Source organism: Mesoplodon mirus, assembly GCF_964341445.2.
Source record: "Mesoplodon mirus genome assembly, chromosome: 6".
In the NCBI taxonomy this organism is placed as follows: domain Eukaryota; kingdom Metazoa; phylum Chordata; class Mammalia; order Artiodactyla; family Ziphiidae; genus Mesoplodon; species Mesoplodon mirus.
This window is the reverse complement of record NC_138982.1, coordinates 99009725-99031071: the sequence shown is the minus strand read 5'-3', so window position 1 is coordinate 99031071 and position 21347 is coordinate 99009725. Positions and strand designations below refer to the sequence as shown.

The following is a 21347-nucleotide window of genomic DNA, read 5'->3' as shown; positions in this document are numbered from 1 at the left end:
GTACATTTTATTTTTACTTTAAAAAAACTGATTAGATGCAAATTCCATAATAAAAATACTTTGATATTGCTCTGGAAACATATGATGGCACACAGACAAGGCCTTTACAATGATCAAGAATTCTTCAATTTATCTTATTCAAATTCCATGAATATTAAGAACTATGTGAAAGAGTTTTTTGTTGGACTGTTTCTAAATTTATTATTTTTTTATTGACATATAGTTGATTTAAAATGTGTTAGCTTCTGGTATATAGCAAAGTAATTCAGATATATATATATATACATATATATGTATATACATATATATGTATTTTTTCAGATTCTTTTCCCTTATAGGTTTGTTTTTTTTTTTTTTTTGCGGTACGCGGGCCTCTCTCTGTTGTGGCCTCTCCTGTTGCAGAGCACAGGCTCCAGAGGCACAGGCTCAGCAGCCATGGTTCACGGGCCCAGCTGCTCCACCGCATGTGGGATCTTCCCGGACCAGGGCATGAACCCGTGTCCCCTCCATCGGCAGGCAGACTCTCAACCACTGCGCCACCAGGGAAGCCCTAGTTTGTTTTTTTTAAACATCTTTATTGGAGTATAATTGCTTTACAATGGTGTGTTAGTTTCTGCTTTATAACAAAGTGAATCAGCTATACATATACATATGTTCCCATATCTCCTCCCTCTTGCATCTCCCTCCCACCCTCCCTTATAGTTTATTACAAGATATTGAATATAGTTCCCTGTGCTATACAGTAGGACCTTGTTGTTTAACTCTTTTATATATAGTAGTTTCTATCTGCTAATCCCAAACTCCTAATTTATCCCTCCTCACCCCCTTTCCCCTTTGTTAACCGTAAGTTTGTTTTCTATGTCTGTAAGTCCGTTTCTGTTCTGTAAATAAGTTCATTTGTATCATTTTTTAGAGTCCTTATATAAGTAGTATCATATGATATTTGTCTTTCCGTGTCTGATTTACTCCACTTAGTATGATAATCTCTAGGTTCATCTATGTTGCTACAATGGCATTATTCCATCTTTTTTTTATGGTTGAATAATATTCGACTGCATATGTATAAAGACTCCTTTTAAAACATAAATTCTTAGGTGAAAGGCCTCGTGACCTCATTAGGATAGAAATTGTGCCTGTCATGGTCTTTATGGACTTCAAGGTTTACCCCAGAGCCTTGTACATGGGAAGACTCAATGGAATTAATCGGCAAGATTTCCATTACAATGAACAAATAACAATGAGTTTGACAGTTGGGTAGTTTATGCTCTTAGTAAGGATAGATGAGAATAAATGAACAGATCCTTTAATTATTTTATAACACACATATGTGTGCACACAAATCTCTCCCTCTACTACACAATTACCTGCCATATGCTTGTGTGGCCACACCTTGCCATGGAAATAGAATCCTAAACACACATATAAAGACACAAAGGGAAAATACAACAGGACCATCAATAAGTAGCTGGATGAGAAAAGCACTTATAAACACCACACACAGAGTTCTCAGTACCATTTAAATAAGTACATAAAGCTCTCTTCATTTCATGGAAAAATAAAATACCTTTCTGGTTGGCCGTGAAATTTGTGAATATATTGCCTGCAAGAAAATCCTCATGAAGCAAAACCAAAGGTTGTGGCTGTAAATTTCTAAGAGGCCACTGTAAATCTGTAAACCATCTGGTATACTTAAATTCTATTTTCCTGATCTCAAAGCATCAACACCACCATTTTTTTTTTCAAATATTAAGCCATGATTTTATTTTTTTTTTATTTTTTTTTTAAGTTTTATTTTATTTTATTTTTTTGCTTTATAACAAATTTAATCAGTTATACATATACATATGTTTCCATATCCCCTCCCTTTTGCGTCTCCCTCCCACCCTCCCTATCCCACCCCTCCAGGCGGTCACAAAGTACCGAGCTGATCTCCCTGTGCTATGCGGCTGCTTCCCACTAGCTATCTACCTCACGTTTGGTAGTGTATATATGTCCATGCCGCTCTTTCACTTTGTCACAGCTTACCGTTCCCCCTCCCCATATCCTCAAGTCCATTCTCTAGTAGGTCTGTGTCTTTATTCCTGTCTTACCCCTATGTTCTTCATGACTTTTTTTTTTTCTTCTTAAATTCCATATATATGTGTTAGCATACAGTATTTGTCTTTCTCTTTCTGACTTACTTCACTCTGTATGACAGACTCTAGGTCTATCCACCTCATTACAAATAGCTCAATTTCATTTCTTTTTATGGCTGAGTAATATTCCATTGTATATATGTGCCACATCTTCTTTATCCATTCATCCGATGATGGACACTTAGGTTGTTTCCATCTCCGGGCTATTGTAAATAAGGCTGCTATGAACATTTTGGTACATGTCTCTTTTTGAATTATGGTTTTCTCAGGGTATATGCCCAGTAGTGGGATTGCTGGGTCATATGGTAGGTCTATTTGTAGTTTTTTAAGGAACCTCCATACCGTTCTCCATAGCGGCTGTACCAATTCACATTCCCACCAGCAGTGCAAGAGTGTTCCCTTTTTTCCACACCCTCTCCAGCATTTATTGTTTCTAGATTTTTTGATGATGGCCATTCTGACTGGCAACACCACCATTTATTCCTATTTTTTCTCCTCTCTAGGGCTTAATTCAGTCCGGTGGGCCAGATCTATGCTAATCAACACCTCATAGGAAGACAATAAGGTCCAAATGTAGAGTTCAACCACTGTGAGCAAACCACTTGTGGCTGAAACTTTCCAACCAGTATACCACTCCTTAGGCATGCTGATCACTTCAGTTTTCAAGGCTTTAAATAATTTATAGAGCTTAAGTGCATATAGCAATTTATTAAAGTTCTACAAAGTACTGAAAGAATGAAACACTGCAAAATAATAAGTAATGAACTCCTAAAGGGAGCTCCCAAAGTGGATTCTAATGAAAAGACTGAGACAGACCATCCTCAGTTCTGCCAAGGGAAGTCTCTAAAGATAATTGTTTATTGCTCAAGGGGAAATAATTATGCCAGAAGGAACTGTCATCTTAGTAATAAGTTACTGTACAATTAGAGGGAAAAGTCAGTTTGTCTGGGCATGCTAGGGGAAGAACAGGCTGGAGAGTTTTCTAAGGATGCAAATAAACGCACTGCATCATCTTGGGTTATATGAAGAAATCATTTTTTTATTTGATTAAGGTTCAAATCCCTCCTGGTACTAAATGATGATCTTTTAAGGGGATGACCAAGTAAATTAAGGATGCTTAACACTGATAGCATTAGCAAGCCAGAAACAAAACATTGATTTCTATTCTCCTTCTCCAACCATGTTCTACTGGCTACCTTCCAGCAGAACATAAGACCAATTCTATTGCATCATCAGAAAGATTGACTTTTCTGAATGATTGTTATAAGCACGTAAGTATTTCTAAAATATGGCCAACTTTCTTTTGATATAGAATTTATAAATAAGTTTACATTCTGGCATATAGTTAAAGAGCAGATTTTTATAATTTCCTTTCTGTACTTTAAGAAAGGGTGGATTTGCTAAGGAAAGCAAAATCAGTCAATCCTACTTGAACATACTTTAGAGAAGGTTTAAAGAAAGTACAATTCCAAATAATGAGATCACAAAATGCAGCCCTAAACTACTGAAATGATTTCAATATTCGACATGCAAGTTAGAATTGCCACATAGCTTTTTATTGACAAAAGTAATACAGACATCTTTTTAAGAGCATGCGTTCTGATTATTTGATACAGAGTATGAAGTAAATGTGGAAAACAAATCTAGTAAACATTGAAGGAAAATGAGTTTTACAAAAGGTACTGATAAACCATGTTTAATGGTTGATAAAGAAACAAGCAGCCCCTGGTATTCAGGTGCCGGCCAGGCACTCACAGCTAGGCTGTTGTGTTCACCTACGGAACATCGACAATTGAAAAGAACATCAACATCACACAAGTTCACTTGGTGACAAAGATGGACCAAGACAAAAACAAGACCATTCTGTAACTGTGTGGGACACAAACGCATGAGCACAAAAATTACTGTCCTCATATTCTGGCTAATATCTTTACCAATCACAGCTTTAGTCTTACTCCTCTTTTCTCGCCTTCTAGTTAAGAATTCTTAAGATATTCTGTCACAGATTATTCCCATTTTCAGACAGCATCCAATTCAGAGCAAAGCTTCGCTTCCTTAAACACTCCCCAGAATCACCTAACACAAGACTAAATCCCATAACATCCTCTTACTAACAGATCCACAGTTCCTCATGGTCTGCATTCTCCATTGTGACAAAAAGTAAATAAACCTAACTTTGTTCAAATACAGGTGTGTTCCTGGTAGTCTTTGGCTGAAGGTAATTGACATAGTAAATATAGATGCATCGCATGCCAACAGAGAAAACAAAATATGTTCATTTTGCTATAATAATGTCATTAATACCAGCTGAAATATATAATTTCTTCAAAAGATGTAACAACTAAAAACGAGACCGATGATTTTATGGACTGGCATTCAAGTACTATCTCTGCCTCTCTCTCTTCTTAATTCTCAAATAATTGCATTAGGAAGCCATGTGAGTAACTAGAAAATACAATAATCATATATGCTGAAACTAAATAGGAAATAGAAACTTAGTGCCTGTGTAAATTCACACAAAATCAATTGAGAAACAAAGGCTGAAATGAATAAAAGGGTTGTGTGAATATACCAACTCTTTAAATCACAAGTAACACATTTGATAAATTTTAATTAGAAATTTATCACATTAGGAAGATGCCACAGAACATGTATACAAGAGGTAGATGGAAGTGTTAAAAATACTAGCAGAAACAAGAAACACTTAAGCGCCCACTTTAAGAAACCAATTTTACATTGATTTCAGGCCTCCTGTCCTATAACTGACCACATTCGATGCTTCTTATCTGTACCATGTAAAGTATTACAGACTACAGTGATAAGGCAGTGCTTCTTAAACTTTAATGCTCATACAAATCACCTGGAGATCTTGTTAAAAAGCAGATCCTGATTCAACAGATTTGAAGTAGAGCCCAAGATTCTGCCTTTCTAACAAGCTCCCTGGTGATGCCAATGCTCTCTCTCCAAACATCATACCAAGTAGCCCAGTCATAACAATTCAGTGTAGTAACGGCAGGCTAGGAAGTTTCTGTGGCTGATGCTTATGACTGCAATCATACCTACTGAACTGTTACAGCCCATGACAGGCCCACACACTTCATCTAGAGATGGCTGGCAGTCGACAGTTTTTGGAAGTTCTCTGGCAGCCTAAGGTGGCCCTAGCAGGAGGGAAGCAGCTGAATAATGAAACTGCTTCCTGCAGCATTAGCAACTATTCATACTCCACCCGGCAAAACCAGAATATTCCTTTGCTGTAATTAAGGCAAAAGGAACCTTTCTTTTACTGGGATGTCCAATCTCATCTATCTTCGTCTCTTTGTAACTCTACAACATTCACCTGCAAACATATTTTCCCTACCCCCCAGAACTTGCTTCAATTCAGGCTTATATATAATTCATATCCTAGGCATTGAAATTTCATAAGTGGTTTCCTGGAGGTTTTGGTCAGTTTGCTCTTAAATAATCATAAACACCAAAAATCTAGAGGCTGCTCAAGAGAAACCAGGAAGACCTTATATGCCCTGTGTTTATAGCCCAGAAGCTGAGAGATAAAAGGGACCTAAGTGTTCTACTAACTCAGTGGGCCCCAACAGTCTTTGGTTTGGAAGATGTGATACTTGTAAAGGACATGGGGGTCAGGCCAGCTGGGCCACAGTGCAGCAGATAAACCGTCACACACGCCCACAGACTAGCATTGTTCCACAGTCTGCAGTGCAGCTGTGCCTCTGTGTTAACAGAACTAGAGGCTCAGTATGAAACTCCACCCAGAGCCTGGATTTTAGACTCAGGTGACCTGAATTCTGAAGGTGTTCTTGCACCCACATTGAGTAATGGCACTAGAATTTCAGGCTCAGTGACTTGGGGAATCAAGGCTTAGAAAGACCCAATTTAAGGCTTCTCTGTATTGGCTGACAACTATAACCAACTTATAAGTGTTTTCTCACATGAGTAAACTAGGGGGGACTGTAACAGACATGCTTACTTCATTTGATGCCATCCTTGTATCTTTTGCTAAGATCTGAATCAATTACACTCACCAGAGAAAGGATCATTTGACTAAGATCTATGTGTCTGTAGGCTCATTCTCATCCTTTCTCAAACCAGTCCTGTGCGGGACTCCTTTCTGGAGAATACCACAGAATGGGGGTGTGTTTAACATCATTACATGAACTTCTAACTACATTATACACTAATTATATGTACTCAAAAAAATCACCACTAGAAGGTTCACAAAATTAAAATACAAATAAGTAAAACAAAAATCATAGAAGTAATCACACAAAATGGTTTGTGAGGTTTTCTTATAATTCTCACATGCTGAATATTTTCTTTAGTTGACCACTAGACATCAAATAAAAGACGTACATGCAAAAACTCTTTAATTGAGAAAAATCTATTTTTTAAAAAGGAAGCTATTTCACTCAATCAATTTTAGTGTTGGAACACAAGAATTCTCGGGAGAAAAAGCCAATTGCTATAGTTTACAAAAGAGCAAACCAGGATCCAGGAAAGTAGAGAAAAATAGCTAAAATATGTGGTTGGTAGTAAAGCCAGAACTGGAACCAAGGTCCAGTATTAATGCCAAGACCTGTGGTCTTTCCTCTATATCACAATATGTTTACATATTTTAGGACATATTTTATGTTTACATATTTTATTATTTCAGTAATATTTACATATTTTATTATTTCAGTAATAATATCTTGCACAAAGTAAACTCTCAAATGTTCATTGGATATTTTACTGAAAAAGAGGCAAATATCTAACTGCAAGGGAAATATTAAATTCATACTCTTAAATCAGATCATGATGGGATTCTTATTTTTGTTACTGCTCTCATGTCACTAAAGAGATCTCTAGAAATTCAATGAGCCAATTCACAGTTCATCTTCTAGCCAGACTTCTAACTGTATATCCAGACATTAAAACACAGATCTTTAAAACAAATGCAAACGCATTTTGCTTTTGTATTGAAAAAAATGAAATTCATCTAAGCATCAAGAATGGATGATAACTTTACCATTTACTACAAAGTATATGGATAATCAACTAAACAACCTATAAAAATAAAAACGAGAAGTTATTCCATACTGTTGCTCCAATCTATTTTTTAAAAAAAGAATGCAATTACCAGTTTGAGGCAGCAGAATTTTGGAATCTTCAGATATTTTACTTGTAGGCACAATCCATGGCTTTTGACTTGAAGCTACAGCAAAAAAGAAATGGAATTCACTGAGAATTTTTTTGAAAGGATAAAGAGACAGAAATAGGTTGCTGGTGTGGTTAAGTGGCTACCAGTAGCCTGAAATAAAAAACACATACTGATCCAATTAAACATCATCACATATGAAGAAGAAATCAATATACACCCATTTAGAGAGCATTTGAGTAGAGATCAGAAGGAGACTAGAGTTTGGTGTCATACTCTCACCTTTTTGAGGATAGAAAACTAACTAAATGGGCTATATATGGAATTAATAGATTGATAATTGTTACTAAATTTGTAGAAAATCCAATCAGAGAAATAGTTATTTTTGGCTTTTTTTTTTTAAACCAAATCAACCACTTGTTTGGCTGAGTTGACTGAATTCAGCAGTTCATTGAGGTTTGCATAGATAAGATCCAGTAAACGTGTTCTACAGAATTAAGCAATCACCACCCATGTCGTAACACCAGATTTAAGGTGCTGTTATTACCCAAGGTGCCCCCAGGTTTCTCAAAAGGGAAGGGTGTTTTTGCCTGAGGAAATTCTGGAAGAATTTTCGGAGCTGCAATGAAACACAAGAAATGTTATGGCTTGAAGTGGGAGTAAGAGAAAAGGTTTTTAAAATCTCAAGCTTCAAAAACAAAAAACAAACACACAAATGCAAATTACTCAGGTAAGGTAAGGGACTGTTACTAGTATATATTTCTTACTCCTGTGTTTCAATGATGGATAATATAAGACAGCTTCTTTTTCTATTTTGTATAATGAAGCCACTGCATTTGAGGAGTTTGGGTTCTTTTTTTCACCCTTATTAAACTAGTGTCCTAATTTCTTCAGCTATGCGTATGTGTGTTCTCAGATATATTAAGTTTAAACTCAAGTCAAGCACCAAACACATATGAACTAGAAAATGTCTGTCCAATAGTTTTTAAAAATAGAATTTCAGTAACTACATGACTTTATATTTAAGCTCCCCCAACAACTTTTTTGATATTGCACGTAAATTCTAAGAATTCTAAGAAGCAGTCTGCAGAAATATCATAAATATATCTTCTCTTTCAAGATAAACAGTTGAGTAGAAAGATATTTAGGAAAAATATAGAAAATAATTTATTCAGTGACAAAATAATGTTGAATTAAAAGAATCAAATATAATATCAAAATATGACTACCCCCAAGAAAAATTACCAAAGGATTTGTCATAGAGAAAGACTCTTTAGGATACTAGATTATAAAATAAAGAATTTATAACATTTAAGGGCTTGGTATTGGAGAGTTTATTGTTCTATAAGCCATGTGTCCCTTCTTTTCTGTGAGGAGATAAGTTTGAATGAATTAGCCTAAGGACTTCTTTCAAGCATGCATAATATTTCCAAGGTAATAATAAGCTGCAGTGTTTAATAATTTTTACCTAGAGTGCTCAGTGGCAATTCAAACCTAGGTATTAAAATAGTTTGCAGTGTTTCGGGGGTCCTTCCCCTGAGAACTGCAATAAAGAAGAATTCAGTTAGAAACTCCCTGAGTTGGGATTTGACATTGTGGCTTAACCATGTCATGTGAGGCATGCTCATAACAGAGGGTGCATTGGGCAGCTGATGCCTTTCATGGAAATAGCTGGCTTTCCCTGGAAATGTTTTACATAGTTATAATTTGAAGGTATATGTTCAAATGGCCATGGTGTGGCATGGAAGATCAATATCACAAGTACAGAACAAAATATGTACATGCTGCTCCTTTTTTTTTTTTTTTTTGGAGAAGAGAATAAAGCAGGTTAGATTCTCTTGGGCCAAGAAGCAGCTAACTTGCATGACATAAAATTCTTAGTAGAAGGCATGACACTTTGGGGGATTCTCCTTAAGTTTAGTACACACAAGACTTGGAAAAGCCAACTGAAATGGAAAGCACAGACATAGTCAAGACTCTCACTCCTCCAAGCTTTGTAGGTTAAAAGGCTGGCATTCTGTTTTTCTATACCTCCCAAGAGACTGGTAAAAAGGGTGTACAGTTAGCATATAGCATCTAGAGCTGCCTAGAATATTAGTCATCAGGATCAAGGTATGTCGTTAACTCTTTAATGGAATTGGTCTGAGAAATAGAAGATGAACTACTGCCAGTAAGGTAGGAAAGAAAGTGGGGAGGATGGGAAGCCAAGGCATTGGGGTTACTTTTGTATGAGGGTTGGGAGGTTCTTTTTTTTTTTTTTTTTTTTAAGAAAAAAAGTTCTTAGAATTACCCGGTATTGTTTCTGAAATGTCTAATGCACTAGACACAGTGGGTTTAGTGGTTCTTGGAACTGATTCAGGAGTCACTGGAAGGTAAAAAAGACGACTTTAAAATTAAGATAAAATGATGAAACAAGTCAAGACCATAAGGCACTTTTGTTGCCTTTTAGAATTAGAACTGACACTTACACGGACTAATTCTTTTCAAGTTAATTATGTTAAGGGCTCCCTGGCTTGTGTCTGAACTGACACCTCCTCCCAACCCTTCCTTTCTGGGTTTGTCCACTTTCCGTGTGTTCCAAAAAGCACGTGGAATTGACCCCCATGGAAGCATTTATCAGTTTAATCATAATTTTGGGTCTGTCCTTTTTTCTTAGCACAAAGTCTGGGATATAGTAAGCAAGCACATGATAAATATTTATTAAACAAGTTAATATATGGGCAGATAACATAATGACCCAGGTCAAAAAGATTTATTTAGAACTATTACAATTTTAAGACTTCTCTCTTCCAAACTGTAGTCAACATGCAAAGCTTGGAACTGGGTTGAAATTATGAGGATTCAAATGCTCAGTCACAGGGTTGTTTCAAGTGCTAGATCAAAGGTAAAGATGACCTTCAGGTAAATAGTTTTTGAGGAATAAGAACCAGGATCACCGAGATCTGGAATGAATTGTGAGCTACACAATTCCAGAATTTTGTAGGGTAAGGATATGAAATAAACACAGTGCCACTGAATAATGAATTACGGTGTTTGCCTAAGTGTTTCTGAAATGGAAAATCCTGAGGAAGGTTTGGCAGAGAGCTAAGAACTCTGTTGACTCTCCCATCAGATACTATGCCAAGAGAAGAAGTGTAGTTGGGAATGCTTTTCTTGGTATTGGCTAATTATACTGAAATCAGAAAACTACCTAGGAATTTCATTCAAATAGCTTATTCCAGCATCAGAGCCTACCCTTGCTCCAACTCCCATGAAGGTGGGGGATGGAAGGTCCATTTATCACCTTTAGGTAGGACCAAGTACTTCTTACTCTGTCAGAAATATTTCTACTTGAATAGGTTTCTTGAAATCAAGCCATTTTATTTCCCCACCAATCTTTCTTTTCTCTGGACTAGTTAGGAGTCCAAGAGTTTAGTACAAGGTAAATATCACTGATATTTCAATTTATGGCAATTTTATGGGTTAAAAAATTCACTTTAGATTGGAATTACTTTGCTAAATGTAGATTTGGAGGAATTCTTGCCAGATATTTGTTTCACAGATCTCTGGAAGAAGTGGTATTGCTCTGGCAAAAACTCTGTAGTTCAGAGAATAACATGTCCCCAGTGGGCTGGACTTGGGCAGTTCATTCACATAAGACATGCTGAATGTTTTTTAGTAATGGTTGATAAACTGGGGAAAATGCATACTGCGTTTATTCTTTAAAGGATTTTTACTGAACTATTAGGTATTTTCTACACAAGCATTGTTAATCTTCAAGAGACATTGTTACTAAATGATTCCAAGGTATTTTCATAGATATTAAACTATGGATTTATGAGGGATAATGGCATTTTGCTAAACCAATCACTTGTGAAAGTGAAGAAGTGAAAAAATGCTCTCGTGTCTTCTTATAAAAGGAAAGCACCCAAACCATGGTATTACATCTTAGTATAAAAATATTTCAGAAAGTTGCAGTAACAACTTTCACTTAAAGTGAAAAATACAGCTTCCATATTACATATCAGTTACAGAATTCAATGGTTCATTTGCATCTGCTGTTTTTCCAAACATTAAAGACCCAGAATCTCCTACTGTTGTGTGCTTATGATCAAAATGAATTTCCTACTGGCTCTTCACTGAAAAAAAAAAATACAGGCTTTTCAATCAGTTACTATTTGAAAAAACATATTATTTATTTTCTCAAAGTTAATAACGTAGGGATCTCATTACCTGTTACGGGCTGTGCTGGGATTTTTTCTACCTCTGGTGTTTTAGATTCAGCAGGCAGTGCCAAGGTTTCATTCTTAGCTAAAAAATTCAGAAAACAAACAACTTATCTCACTTCCTCATAATAGAGTATCCAAATATAATTCCCTCAAAACAATCAAGCAACAGACTATTTCAAGAAATCTATTCTGCTCTTATCCCTTCCCACCAGGCAGTCAATAAATTTATTGTGCATTTCTACCAGGGATTAGTATTAGTAGTGACAGTCTTCAGAATTCCTTCTCATTAACCCTAGGTAATTCTTTAAGATCTAGGTTGGCATGGGAATGAGGAAAAAAATCACAACCCAGTACTTGGATAGCTCTCAAGTCATTCTGATTCATAAACAGAGTTTCTTGAAGGCACAGGTTGTAAGGCATAGCAAATGCTCCCTGGAATTTTATATTCAATTACTCCTAATTTTTTTAAAATCAATGAATAGAAATTATCCGTTATTATGCATGGTAAAAAATATAATAGGCTATGGCTCTAAAGTTTTAGAAAAACATGAATAACACACATAGGAAACTAAGTTATTTGAAGATATTTGTGGTTAGGAAAAAATACCAACAGTTATTTATTTGAACCTCATGTTAACATAGATATTTTCTTTGGGTCTGTGTGGGAATTCAGTGTAAAAAAATGAAGTCTGTTTTTTAATTCTATTTCTTTTCTCTTCTGACAATTATTCAGGAAACTTTCTTCTAAAATTTAGGTATTCCTTTTCAAAGAAAGTACATTTCTGTACCAGAGTTGCCCAATGATTAAGATATTCTCCATATTCTCCAAAATGCATTTAGGATTAACTTGATTCAGCTATTTAGCACACTGAATCAATGATCTGCTTATAATATTTTGAAACAGTCTAGTGGCATGAAAGAATTCATTCATCTTTGAGATACCCTGATCATGTCGCCTTGAACTGATTATAATCAGATGGGATTTTTAAAGAGTCCTAAGGTTGTAAGGAACTTCTTGGGTTTCTCAGCTTTGGCACTACTGACATTTTGGGCTGGACAATTTTTTTAATGGGGGCCTTTCCTGTGAAGTGCAGGATATTTAGCAGCATCTCTGGCCTTTACTCACTGGATTCCACCCTTCCACAGCTGTGACAACCAAAAATGTCTCCAGACACTGCGAAATATCCTGGGGAGGGGACAAAATTGCCCTCTGTTGAGAACTACTGATCTAATCTGTTCTCTCAAAGTTCTTTGAGGATGTAAAATTTGCAACTTCTTCCTATAGTTCACATCACTGTTTTAAAGACCAATTTCTTCTTTTCAGTTAACATGGGCACAAAATATTCATTTACTTCTGATGGACTTAAAGACAATTATTAAGTCATCCCTTTCACAAAGATCATGGAAGCAAATCAATTTTCAATCTGTATTATGGAAGTATATGATAGATTCCTAGAGCTTATGATTTTCAGGAGTGATTTGAGATGCTAGAAATAGGCGTCACAAGTGCTAGTGTACTTGCCATAGCTATCAGTCAAGTGTGTGTTCTGAATTGCTGTGCTCATGAAGCTGTACAGCATGTTTGTACAACAGAAATGCTTAATACCATTGTTCAAATTAATTTAGCAGGACATAAAGAGAAGGGACTCTTTCTGGAATAACTAAAAAAATAAACAGATCCAGTATAATTTTATGATAAATTCTATTTTTTAGATTTCTAAATCTCATCAACATTTTTTTTCCTTCTTTTGTAGTCACAGCTTTGGTTTAGAACCATTGTGAGTGTTAGCACAGGAAAAAACGTTCAGATTACAAATTTTGATGAGCTCTAGTCCTGTTATTTTCAGCATGTACCACAGGAAGTTTTTTTTTTAATGTAATTGTTTTCAATGATCTCTTCTTTTTCAGTATCCTCTTCTCCTTCAGGATTATTTTTGCTAATCGTTTCCTTCCTGTGTAATATCCTACACTCGTGTTTCCCTGGCTGACTAGGACTGTGTATTTATTTATTTAAAAAATTATTTATTTATTTTAACCTCTAGATTCTAGACTTTCAGGCAATGCTCTGAATTGCTTTGCTTTAGCTCCTTATGCATGCCCTTACGGGGTAATACCATTAACCTAAAATTAGCCTGCTAATGAAGAAAAACAGTAAACTACCTTCCCAAGAGGTGTCTGTATTCTCTACCCATCACTAATTCCTTATAGAGGCATACTGTATTTCTAAACATGGCTCTTCAGGCGTGAGACAAATTGATTGAAGGGAAAGAACTTGAATGGGGACTCTTTGTGACTCCTATCAAGCCATGAGCATTCACCTACACTATCTTGGTAACAGCAGAGTAAAATGCCATTAGAACACGGCCTAAACCCCAGGAAATTCCTTTTCCTCTCTGATTCTTCTGTACTGTTTTTCAACACAGTTGTTTCCTTTCATTATTGGCAGGCTAAGTCTTGGCTTTGGCAAACACTTTTCATGTCCCTGGGAGGTGTGTGTATTACTAGCTTTCTTGTTTATTTCCCTCATTCATACCATGTGTTCTTAGAACAAAAGCTATTAATTTTTTGATGTCCCACATTGGGTCCTGCTGGAATGAGGATATTATTTTTAGGATTTAATCCCTTACACAGTAGGACTTTTCTGAATTGCAGTGATAAATAATTTCAGGAAAGTTTATTTCTCCTTCATCAGTATAAAGAAATGTTTATGCTCACACTCTTCATAAAAACCAGTACATCTAAAATGTAGTTTGTAACATAGTCTAAAATGGTACGTTTGATGGGTTTACTGGACATCTTCAAACATACTGCCTATCAGTCTCTTCAGTGTGTAAGAAATTCACCATGTATTCGATTTAAGATAGGTGCTTCCCTAGAAATAAGTTTTAAAATACATTTTAATTTGTCTTCATTAAAATCACACTTAATCCTGAAGTTTTAGTGATTCGTATCAGAATAACAAAAGCAAAAAGCAAAGCAAGCCAAAAAATCAACTGTTTAATTCTCTAAATTAAAGAAAATGAAAAGCTTGAACTGATATTAAGATAGCAGGTGGAACTTTGGAAAAACAAAACAAAACAAAAAATTCAGGAAATAGTCCTTAAAACCAAGAAATAAGGAACAAAACACATTTCAGTTCAACAGTGACATTTCTCCAAAGATGACATACAGATGGCCAAAAAGCACATGAAATGATGCTTGACATCACTAATTATTAGAGAAATGCAAATTAAAACTACAATGAGGTATCAGTCACACCTGTCAGAATGGCCATCGTCAAAAAATCTACAAACAATAAATGCTGGAGAGGGTGTGGAGAAAAGGGAACCCTACTATACTGATGGTGGGAATGTAAATTGGTGCAGCCACTACTGAGAACAATATGGAGGTCCCTTAAAGAACTAAAAGTAGAACTATCATATGACCCAGCAATCCCACTCCTAAGCATATACACGGAAAAAAACAGAATTCAAAAAGATACAGGCACCCCAATGTTCATTGCAGCACTATTTACAATAGCCAGGACATGGAAGCAACCTAAATGTCCATCAACAGAGGAATGGATAAAGAAAATGTGGTATCTATATACAATGGAATATTACTCAGCCATAAAAAAGAACAAAATAATGCCATGTGCAGCAATGTAGATGGACCTAGAGATTGTTATACTGAGTGAAGTAAGTCAGACACAGAAAGACAAATATCATATGATATTGCTTATATATGGATCTAAAAAAGGGTACAAATGAACTTATTTACAAAACACTAGTAAAGTCACAGATGTAGAAAACAAACTTACGGTTACCAGGGGATAAGGGAGGTGGAGGGATAAATTGGGAGATTGGGATTGACAAATACACACTACTATATATAAAATATATAACTAATAAGAACCTACTGTATAGCACAGGGAACTCTACTCAATACTCTGTAATGGCCTATATGGAAAAAGAATCTAAAAATGAGTGGAGATATATATATATATATATATATATATATATATATATATATATATATATATATGTATAACTAATTCATTTTGCTGTATACCTGAAACTAACACAACACTGTAAATCAACTACGCTCCAATAAAAAAAAAAAAGTGACAGCAGTGGTGTGGGAAAAACTCTGCTCATTTTCTGCCTTCACAAATCCTGGTTTTTGAATTTTGATGAACAGATTAGGGACCAAATCAGTAAGAGACTGGCCAGCTCCTTCCTTTTCTTCTCCTTCCGAACAACTCTTTCCCAAGAGGCCAAAACTAGAAACAAGAAAATCACAAATAGGAAAGCTCACTGGTAAAGGCAAACATAGAGTAAAAGCAGGAATTCATAAGCAAACATGATATCAAAACCAGCAACCGTGAGAAGAAGAGAGTACAAACGCAGGAAATCAGAATTGCATTTGAAATTAAGAGACCAGCAACTTAAAACAACCTTGTATATATATAGACTGCTTTATCAAAACCTCATGGGAAATGCAAACCAAAAAACTACAATAGATACACACACAAAGAAGAAAAACCTACCCAAATACAACACTAATATGGTCATCAAACCACAAGAGAAGAAAAAAGGAAGGGAAGAAAAAAGACCTACAAAAACAAACCCAAAACAATTAAGAAAATGCAATAGGAATACACATATTGATAAAACCCGTAAGTGTAATTGGATTAAATGCTTCAAGTAAAAGACACAGACTGGCTGAATGGATACAAAAACAAGACCCATATATATGCTGTCTACAAGAGACCTACTTCAGACCCAGGGACACATACAGACTGAAAGTGAGGGGATGGAAAAAGGTATTCCACACAAATGGAAACCAACAGAAAGCTGGAGTAGCAATACTCACATCAGACAAAATAGACTTTAAAATAAAGGCTGTTACAAGAGACAAGGAAGGACACTGCATAACGATCAAGGGATCAATCCAAGAAGATATAACAATTGTAAATATATATGCACCCAACATAGGAGCACCTCAGTATATAAGGCAAATGTTAACAGCCATGAAAGGGGAAATTGCCAGTAACACAATAATAGTGGGGAATTTAACACCCCAATTACACCAATGGACAGATCATCCAGACAGTAAATTAATAAGGAAACACAAGGCTTAAATGACACATTATAAAAGATAGACTTAATTGATATTTATAGGACATTCCATCTGAATGCAGCAGAATACATTTTCTTCTCAAGTGCACACAGAACATTCTCCAGGATAGATCAAATCTTGGGTCACAAATCAAACCTCGGTAAATATAAGAAAATTGAAATCATATCAAGCACCTTTTCTGACCATAGCACTAGGAGATTAAAAATCAATTACAGGAAAAAAAAACTGTAAAAAACACAAACACATGGAGGCTAAACAATATGTTACTAAATAACCAGTGGATCACTGAAGAAATAAAGGGGAAATCAAAAAATATCTAGCGACAAATGAAAACGAAAGCACGATGATCCAAAACCTATGGGACACAACAAAAGATGCTCTAAGAGGGAAGTTTATAGCAATACAATCTTACCTCAAGAGACAAGAAAAATCTCAAATAAACAACCTATCCTTACACCTAAAGCAACTATCTCGAGAAAGAAGAACAAGCAAGTCTTTCCCAGGCACGGGGCTAAGTATTATACAGGCTCTGGGCAGAGAACAGGTGAGTGCAAGAGTCCTGAGCTCTGGTTCTAAACACAGGTTCACTCAGGGAATTTAATATGGAAGCTTCCTGGCTTTTAGCACAGCATTTAGATGATGTAGAGTTGAGTCTCAGGGTTTACAGATAAACAGGAGGTGATCAAGTCTGATGCACAAATTAAAGAAATAAAGCCTAGAATCACTTGTCTACATTCTTGGAAGTAACTCACCATAGGACTAACAGATATGAATGTTTTACAGTAAAAATGTAACAACTGCACAAAATCACAAAGATTTATGGGCAAATATGTTCATATCTTAATAAAATGGTGATGCATAGATTTTGAAAATTTTTCCAAAATTCTAAGTCCACTAATTATGCTTTTCTACCCACTTATTAAGGCTTTGCTCCTCCTTCTTCCAGGAAGTTCTCAAATTAACAGCTAAGGAGAATGTAAATGTTTACCTTTTAGAACTGTTACAATCTGATTGCTTAACATCAAACAAGTAAACAGGTCAGACCTCCAATGAGGGAGGTGAAATTAAGTCTGAGGTTTCTGTGTGGGTGGGTCCCGTGCCTGTGTAAATCACAATTATGTCCCGAGCCACTTGAAGTTCTGGCCCCGAGTAATGCTTAATAAATATTTGTTAAATAAATGTTGCCAAACAGGGGCTTGGGCCTGTTTCCACACCCATAAAATGTGAAGATTCAAGTATATAAGTGCTGAAGTTCTTAGCCATTGCCTAGTTCAAGAAAAATATTCTACATTTTTAAGTCTTGTTCAATTTCCACCACATCATGCCACCTTTTTCCATATTTATCAGTGGCCCAAGACATTCTCCAGAGACTTTAGAGGGGTGGTTCTCAAAGTGTGGCTTCCAGACCAGCAGCACCAGTATCACCTGAGTACTGGGTAGAAATGCAAATTCTCAGGCCCCACCCTAGACCTACGGAATCAGTATCCTGGGGGTGAGCGCAGCAGCCTGGGTGTAACAAGCCCGCCACGGCTTCCGATGTTTCATCAAGGGTGAGATCCTCTGCTATAGAGAGAATTCAGACCAATGTGATACTCAAATGCAGCAACTAGCTTAGCCCACTGGCCACCCCAATTGTTTCTGGACTCCTTTTACAGAATTTTGCTGTTTTTTCCCCAAACTGTTATGTTTTATGTTTTTTAAACACTAAAATCATATCTGGTGCTTTCTAGAAGTAGGAAGCAGTATCAATCTCAAAGTAAATAATAATTCTAACAGACCTGACCCTTACCTCAGTTACCGCTGAAGACCTCTAGTGGCCCCTTGATAGTATAGTGTAATAAGCGTAATTTATAACAATGACTCCATTTGAAAATCATACCTGTATAAATGTGTATATTTTGGTTAATTTGATCATTCACTCTTCTTTCATAAATATAAATATAAAATAACTATTTCCGTATAGAATGTGATTTATATGAATAACTCTAACACTCCATCCTATCTACCCTTTACTTTTTTTCCAATTTTTTTTTATCGTGGTGAAAGACACATAACAAAAAATTTACAATCTTAATCATTTTTCAAGTGTACAGTTCAGCAGTATTAAATACATTCATAATGTTGTGCAACCATCACCACCATGCATCTCCAGAACTCTCCTTATCTTGTAAAACTGAAACTCCGTACCGTTAAACACTAATTCCCCATTTTCCTCCTTCTCCAGTCTCTGGCAGCCACCATTCTACTTTCTGTCTCTATGAATCTGACTACTCTAGGTACATCATATAAGTGGAATCACACAGTCATTTTGTCTTTTGTGATTGGCTTATTACACTTAGCATTATGTCCTCAAGGTCCATTTATATTATAGCAAATGTGAGAATTTCCTTCCTTTTTAAGGCAGAATAATATTTCATTGTATATATATACCACATTTTGTTTATCAATTCATCTGTTGATGGATACTTGGATTGTTTCCACATTTTAGTTATTGTGAATAATGCTACTATGAATATGAGTGTACAAATATCTCTTTAAGACCTTTTCCCCACCCAGTTCTTTTGGTTATATACCCCGAAGTGGAATTGCTGGATCATGTGGTAATTCTATTTTTAATTTTTTGAGGAATCGTCATACTGTTTTCCACAGCAATTGTACCATTTTATATTCCCATCAACAGTGCACATGCCTGTCCCTTATTTTTTACTTTGAGATCCCCAAACAGCTCATTTGCTAGATCCCTTGGACATCCTAGGAATATCACTGCTAGTACTGTCACTGCAAAGTTCACAAATAGATCTTTGCTGCTTACCTAACTGTGTCTTGATTGCATCCGAAATATCAAACATTATGGAGGTAGGAAGTTTTATGGTGGTTTCATTAAGACCTGGAATAACAAGGTGGACTGAAAGAAAACAGAAGTAAAAGAAAATGCATCCCATCACAAAGTTCAGAGCATTAGAAACCATGAAGTTTAGTGCTTATTTCGCTTAGTCAATTTTAACCCAAACTTTAAAATGTTGGAAAAAATATGACAGTAACTTTTATGCAGAATCTTTTTCATATTCAGAACTGAACAACCAGAATATTCTGGCTTTTAATCCACAGACTCAAAAATTGTAAAATGGTTGCTTAAAATGTGTGAACAAACACCATTATTAGTAATAACTTTTAAAAGAGCAATTCAGTATGACAAAGACCCCCTCATAACAGCAACAGCCCTGTGGGGTAGGCAGGAGGGGAGCCATCATGCCCAACAGGCACAAGCTAGAGTTGTTTCTCTAACACACTAGGATAGAGGTAGCATCTCTTGGATCCTAGCCTGGAATGGACACAAGCCAGGATGCTAAATACTAAAAGTAAATGAACCAACATCAATTTAACAGACCTGCTCACAGTGCAAAATTCCATAAGGCCTTTTTATTAAAAAAAGAGCCTGACTTGACTAATGTAGGTGTAGATTTCAAGATAGACTCACCCAGTATTGTTCCTCCATAGGGAGTCTTTTCTGGGGATTTAGTTGAGGCCCTGTGAGTAACATTCTGAATCACTGTTGAAATAACAAAAGATAACAGTGTGAATGGAAAAAAAAAGTAGTCAGGATGCAGAAAGAAGCTAATAACATGACACCATCTGCACTGGAGAAACCCTAATCTAACTTTTTAATGAATAGAAAGGAACTCATTGGGCTGGCTACACAGGCAACGAAAGGTCTAGAAGGCATATCTTATCTTAATTCCTGTGCCTTTAAGTAATGAAAGTGTTCCATTCTAATTAGCTAAGAATTTCCTTTCTCAACTCTACTACCTGCAGCCTACCCAAGTTAAAGAACTAGCACAAACTGAGGCAAAGACTGACTCAGTAAATAAAGAGATTTAGGAAATGTACATTTTCAGAGCAAAGAATCTTTGGAAAATTCCAATACTGACTGACACTATTTTGAGAATACACTTGGGACACTGTGTTTCCTTAAAATGAATAACTATTTTAAGTGCCCAATCTCTTCCACCAAGAAACTTTCTGGAAATAATGGAGTCATTTAAATAATTTGAAAAACTGAAAGTCAAAACAAAAATGAGTGCATGCTGAAATAAAACATAACTCTTAAAACCTGGATTTCTTTACTTTCCTTAAAGTGACCTCTATATCATAGTTATCATTTCATTAATCCAAATATCCTATTATGATTTTCTACATGTAAGCTCTCTTAATCCTGAAGAAAGCCACATATATTTAATTGGCTTTTTAAAACTTAATGCTTGTTAGGGTTGCTCTGTCCCTTGTTGTCCAGCCAATGTGCTTTGCCAAGACCTGGCCTAACAGTACAAGAGTCAAAATTATCTGTCAACTTCTAATTTACTAGATTGATTTCTTCAAACTTTTTCTGAAAAATAATCAGAAAAATTGAAAAAATATGTGCTATGCTTAATTATCTCAGTTTAAAAAGTATATTAAAATAGTTCTAAACACATATCCAAAGCAGACGCATATAAATTACCTTGCTTGATGATTGTTACTGGGATTAGCTTTCTTGGGACATATGCTGGCTGAAAAGAGAGGAAGAGAGTCAGCTTTTGAGTTACTGTTAACTTAAAAAAATAAATAAGTAAAAAAACTGGAAGTAGACCTTGTCTTTAGTGAAATTCCCCATGACACAGGTTTAACAGCTGCTGAAAAGATCTTTAGTACATATATCTGCCTCTATTTTATTGTACTCACTTGGTTTTCCCCATA

At 35.8% G+C, this 21347-nt stretch overlaps 1 protein-coding gene across 12 annotated transcripts in view; it reads right to left on the bottom strand.

The window, feature by feature from the left end:
* The window catches only part of ABI3BP (ABI family member 3 binding protein), a 252995-nt gene that overhangs the window by 118124 nt on the left and 113524 nt on the right, over positions 1-21347 (bottom strand). For 11 of the 12 annotated variants that reach the window (XM_082624917.1, XM_082624921.1, XM_082624922.1 and 8 more), the window contains exons 7-14: positions 21112-21160; positions 20092-20163; positions 19426-19518; positions 11497-11574; positions 9575-9649; positions 8753-8827; positions 7832-7903; positions 7267-7341 (exon numbers count right to left, since the gene is read on the bottom strand). In XM_082624917.1, the coding sequence (XP_082481043.1) occupies positions 7267-7341; positions 7832-7903; positions 8753-8827; positions 9575-9649; positions 11497-11574; positions 19426-19518; positions 20092-20163; positions 21112-21160 (589 nt within the window). The remainder of the gene's footprint in view (positions 1-7266; positions 7342-7831; positions 7904-8752; positions 8828-9574; positions 9650-11496; positions 11575-19425; positions 19519-20091; positions 20164-21111; positions 21161-21347) is intronic. The other variant, XM_082624920.1, reaches the window with a different exon arrangement.